The sequence below is a fragment of the Gekko japonicus genome, unplaced genomic scaffold (genome assembly GCF_001447785.1).
Source record: "Gekko japonicus isolate JY-2015 unplaced genomic scaffold, Gekko_japonicus_V1.1 scaffold2263, whole genome shotgun sequence".
NCBI lineage: Eukaryota > Metazoa > Chordata > Lepidosauria > Squamata > Gekkonidae > Gekko > Gekko japonicus.
In genome coordinates this window covers 87518-93101 of record NW_015165887.1, presented here as the reverse complement: position 1 = coordinate 93101, position 5584 = coordinate 87518, and the positions used below count along the sequence as shown (strand labels likewise).

The 5584-nt window shown below is 43.3% G+C and overlaps 2 protein-coding genes across 2 annotated transcripts in view; both read left to right on the top strand.

Annotated features, from left to right (window-relative positions):
* The window catches only part of VNN1 (vanin 1), a 48772-nt gene extending 45488 nt beyond the window's left edge, over nt 1-3284 (top strand). Inside the window, exons 8-9 of the mRNA XM_015411317.1 lie at nt 2190-2297; nt 3195-3284. Of these exons, the coding sequence (XP_015266803.1) occupies nt 2190-2297; nt 3195-3284 (198 nt within the window). The remainder of the gene's footprint in view (nt 1-2189; nt 2298-3194) is intronic.
* A 38-nt stretch (nt 3285-3322) lies between these two features.
* Nucleotides 3323-4318, top strand: TAAR1 (trace amine associated receptor 1). The gene has a single exon (XM_015411316.1). It carries the CDS (start codon nt 3323-3325, stop codon nt 4316-4318), a length of 996 nt encoding a protein of 331 aa, XP_015266802.1.
* The last annotated feature ends 1266 nt before the right edge of the window (nt 4319-5584 follow it).

Sequence of the window (5584 nt, the reverse complement as noted above, 5' to 3'; positions counted from 1 at the left end):
CCGAGCTCAGACAAAAAGGTGTGAGCCGGAGGCTAAAAAACTGTGAGCTAGCTCACACTAACTCAGCTTAGAGGGAACTTTGGTGTAGATCACTGAAAATTACAACTGATCTCCGGGAGGGGGAAAGAGGTGGAAAGCTGACATCAGATGAGCAGATAATGGCAGGTTGATGATTGGCTGGGAAGGAGATAGGGTTGCCAACTCCAGGTTGGAAAATTCCTGGAGATTTGAGGAGTGGAGTCTGGAAAGGGTGAGGTTTGAGGAGGGGTGGGACCTCAGACACGTACAATTCCATAGACTCCACCCTTCTGAACCAGCCATTTTCTCCGGGAGAACCACTATTGCCAATCTCCAGGTGAGTGGTGGAGATTACTTAGAAATACAACTGATCTCCAGGAGGGAGGGCAAAAGACAGCTGCAGTCAGAGGGGCAGAAAATGGTAGGATGATGGTTAGCTGGGAAGGGGATGGGGTTGCCAACTCCAGGCTGGGAAATTCCTGGGGATTTCAGGGGTGAAGCCTGGAGAGGGTGGGGCTTGAGGAGGTCGCCACAGCAAATTGACGCTGAGTACCCAAGGCCTTGGCACTCTCCCAGAGCCTCTTTCTAGATCTCATTGTATTTATTTTTACAACGATCCTTATTCCTAGTTGGTATATAAGGATCAGGGCCTTAATGAGCAAAGGGGTCCTCTTGCTAGCAGGGAACAAAATGTGTGTTTGGAGTACTTCAGTACTTGGGATCTTAGCCTGTGTATGCCAAGGTCCACATTCAGATCAACATGTAGAAAAATGAGGGGGAGGGAGAACAGTTTTTATTTTATAAAGGGAGGAGAAACCAAATTAATTTATGCAAAGAGCAGAACAAAATCAAAGTTACAGGGTGGAAAAGCCCCAAACAGCAAATAAAGCACAAAAACCTTTCCCTGGGGAACCTGCCAACATCAAAGGGGGAATAAACCTTAAAAAGAAAGAAACATATGAGCCTGTTCCCAAAGAGAAGCAGGGGAAAAGGGATGGGGGGTGTTCTGAACAGTGAAGAAGCTGCTTTGGGAGCTGTAACTGACCAGGGGTGATTTCCCACAAGTGCTGCTCCATGCTCACTCCTCTCTTTTGCCCCGATGGTATGTATCAATTTCACACAAGCTGCTGCACGACTGCATTTTGCCCCGTAGCTTCGTGTGATTTCCCCCGCGTCTACTCAATCGGGTGATTTCCTACAAGTGCTGCTCCATACTCACTCCTCCCTTTTGCCCCAATGGTATGTATCAATTTCACACAAGCTGCTGCACGACTGCATTTTGCCCCGTAGCTTCGTGTGATTTCCCCCGTGTCTACTCAATCCTCAAAAAACAGGATTGAGTTGACGCAGAGAAAATTGCATGAAGCTGCCGGGCAAAATGCGGCCACGCAGCAGCTTGTGTGAAATTGACACGTACCATCGGGCCAAAGAGAAGAGTGAGTGCGGAGCAGCGCTTGTGGGAAATTACCCAGTCCTGTTTTTTGAGAATTGCGTAGACGTGGGGAAAATCGCGTGAAGCTGCGGTGCAAAATGCGGCCACGCAGCAACTTGTGTGAAATTCACACGTACCATCGGGGCAATGGGGAGGAGTGAGTGTGGAGCAGTGCTTGTGGGAAACTACCCCAGGTGAAATGCAGCACAACGTCTGTGGAGTGAACAGTTGAGATTGGAGAGATGAGGAGCCAACCATTAGGCTGGGGTAACAGGATAAGTCCAAAACAAAATGGGAGCTGGGCGGGGAACTTTTTATACCTTTTTGCCTGGGATGGAGAGGGGAAGGGGTGTTGCCAATGGAACATAAAAATCCAATCTTTCCATCCAATCTGCATTCCATTCCTCCTTTGACATAACGTTGGCAAAACCTTTTAATACCACTTTAATTCAGGCTCCTTCTATCGATTCTAGGCTCACACTGAGGGGTAGACATGTCCAAAAAAGGGTAACAAGCTGTGACAAAAATGGGGGTCTTTGGGGGTTGAGAGTCTCTGGGACATCACATGAGAGGGGGAGGGGATTGCTGGCAGGAATATCTCCACTAGAAGTGTTAAATTGGCAACACTACAGTTGTTTGTTTGCCTGCCTCTGTTTTACAATCACTGAGTTTGGTCAGATATGACCTGCACCTCTGTGTTTAACCCGTGACCATTTTGACTCTTTACTTCTTGTTGAAGGGGCCTGCCCAGCTGGGTGCAGGCGTCGTTGATGATTCCTTGATGGGAAGGATAGTTTCAGCTGCCTTAAAGGAAGCAGTTGTAAATCTCATCCTGAAGTCATCATTGGTAATACCTATCCCACCCCTTCCACCAGACTTGATCCTCAACTTGGACCAGTCTCAACAGCCTGATGGCTTCTGTTATGGAGGGTTTAGTGGATACATTGTTCCCCAGCCGCTTTCTCTCCACACACACCCCACATGCCGAAAAAGGTACCATGGAGCCTCTTCTTCAACTCTTGCCCTGACATTTTTGAAGAAGGCATGGTATAATGTGCATGCCATCTTCCTGCCCCCTAACCTCTTGCCAGACTGCATCATTTCACAAGAACTCAGGGGGCTTTCCAGCCTCTTCAGATGCATCCCACCTCTGCCTCCTGCTGAGGCATTCAAAGGTACAGCCAATCAGCTGCTACAGCATTTCTTTAAACGTGAAGTCCTCCATCCCTGAGGTGCTTGAAATGTGGTGCTTGAAGTGTGGTGGCCATTCAACTCCAGATATTCTTAGATAAAAGAATGTAGATCGTCTTTTATCCAGTTTCTAACTTTATTTCAGAAATGACCTGGCCTGTTCCTTTCCGATGTCATATCACAAGCTGAATGGTGGCACTTTCTCTCCATTCACAAATCCTGAGCACATGATAAAACAATTAAAAATACTGATCAAAACACAACCAACAACAACAGCAAAATCCCATGCATGCCTACCCAGTAAAATAGCCCAGCCTCATTGTAATACACCTGGACAGAAAAGCCTGTCCTCCGGTTCAGATAGTTATATTGTTATTTTAATTAATATTTTGCTGTTTATTTTATGCTACCAGATATTTAAATCTCTCTCTTTTTTTTTACAATTGTATTGTTTTTGTATTATTTGCATGCTGATTCTAGAATGCTGATTATGATGCAGGCTAAACATTTCATATAAATAAATAAAATTAATGTTCTACTTCTCTCTTGGCAGATACTTTGCCTTCATTGCATGGCAACAGACAAAGTAGTTTCTGTTTTGACCGTAAAAGAAGAATTGCACAAGCATTACCCATCAGACTGAGGCTAATGTGCTTGCATGAATCCGATTCTTTTGGAAGTATGCAGTTTTGCTGTGAATCCATAAATGGTTCCTGCATAAAGAGCAGCTGGTCAATTCATGTACGGGTCTCCATGTACGTCTTCATGGTGTGTGTGATCCTTGCTACCATAGCTGGCAATCTAAGTGTTATCATCTCAATATCACACTTCAAGCAGCTTCACACCCCTACTAATTTTCTCATCCTCTCCATGGCCTCTGTGGACTTTCTCCTGGGATGCTTTGTCATGCCTTACAGTATGGTGAGATCAGTTGAGAATTGTTGGTATTTTGGAGACTTCTTCTGCAAACTCCACACCGGCATGGACATCATGCTGAGTACAGCTTCCATCTTCCATCTATCATTTATCTCTATTGACCGCTACTACGCTGTCTGTGATCCGCTGAGATACAAATCAAAAATAAACACTTGTGTTATATTAATCATGATCTCCATAAGTTGGACCGTCCCTGCGATGTTTGGCTTTGGGATGATCTTTCTGGAGCTAAACATGATAGGAGCAGAAGAGAAATTCTACAAACTCATCTATTGTGTGGGAGGCTGCTTTGTATTCTTCAATGAAACATCAGGGGTAGTGGCCTCCATGGTTTCCTTTTACATCCCTGGATTTGTCATGTTATGTGTCTATGGGAAGATATATGTTATAGCCCAAAGACAGGCGAGATCTATTAGGAATGCTGTGAGTCAAATGCAAATAAGATTTGAAATGAGGCATCATATTTCACCCAGTGGAGAAAGAAAAGCAGCAAAGACTTTAGGTACAGTGATGGGTGTTTTCCTCATCTGCTGGTTCCCATTCTTTTTCTGCACAGCTACTGATCCCTTTATGAATTACACAACACCCCCTGTTCTCATTGATGCGATGGTTTGGTTTGGCTACTTGAATTCAACATTTAACCCAATTGTTTACGCATTTTTTTATCTGTGGTTTCGAAGGGCTCTGAAGATGATTTTATTTGGGAAAGTTTTTAGGATTCATCCAGAACGCAGATGTTAATGGAGTGAAATCTGACTCTTCCTTTCTCAGTATTTGTTCAGTGTGGGAGCTGAAAATGAAATTCAGCTGTTGTGATGTAACTTTAAAGATTATCAGAGAATAGATTACAGCATTGTTACAAGGACTTGGGTTTTCAGAAGGAACTATGGGTTGTTATATATCTATAAGCATATGGAAAGGCAGAGTACAAAATATTTTACATCAAATAAAAGTGCAAGGGAACAGAAAGAGCTTTTTAATAGCCATATATTAATATATTTTATTGGCAGTAGCATAGTGACCCTCTTTATAATGGAAGAAAGATTGTGACAAAAGGTCCTAAATACTGCAGTAATTATTGAAGGGGGAAGGATGCATCTTTGTATGTTCTTGGGCATTCCATGTTTCTCAGGTGACGCTACATTAACTCCATTGTCATCAAATACTTTTTGTGACTTTTGGAGTTTAGTGAAGACACCACGCCAAATCCAGTATTTTCCCAATGGCCCTAGAATGCTGAAAAGTGTGAATGGGGTACAGACTGGCTCAAGAAATCTGAATTTACAAACAGCTGCAGCATGTAGTCCAAGAGATATGCCTTAGGATTCCATGGGCTTGGATGGAGAGTTTTAAAATACTCCTCAGAGAATGTACACTGTGGCCTACACTGACTACTTTATACAATCTAAGAAGTACACAGAGATGCTGGAGTACACCTATTGGATTATGTTCATTTATCTGAAATGTGTTCAAATGCTGTTATCATACTGAGTACGTTGATATCATTTCAACAGTGCATTACTACTGAGAAGCTGGATATATTGCTAGGTTTGTTCAGTTTAACCTAGTTTTGATTGTAAAGCTGCAGCACAGATTGTTATCACAGCTCCATCCATTAAACCTGGAAAGTAATATGAAGGTTCTGGATGTTCTTAATAAAATCTCAAACTGAAGGTTCTCTGTGTATATCTTTGTGAATCCTGGTTAAATTGGATTACATTTATAATACATATCCTAAGAGCTGTGATGTTATATCATGTAGTCCTGAAGATGAGCAAAAGTAAGTCATTATTGCCCTCACCTGGATAGCCTGGGCTAGCCTGATCTCTTCAGATCTTGGAAGCTAAGCAGGGTTGGCCATGGTCAGTATTTGAATGGGAGACCACCAAGGAAGACCAGGGTCTCTAGAGAGAGGCAGGTGATGGCAAATCACCTCTGAATGTCTCTTACCTTGATTAAGGGTTGCCATAAGTCAGCTGCAAACTGATGGCAAAAAAGGTCATTATT

Excerpts from the sequence above, each read along its gene's own strand:
- TAAR1 (XM_015411316.1), top strand. The coding sequence starts at position 3,323 with ATGCAGTTTTGCTGTGAATCCATAAATGGTTCCTGCATAAAGAGCAGC.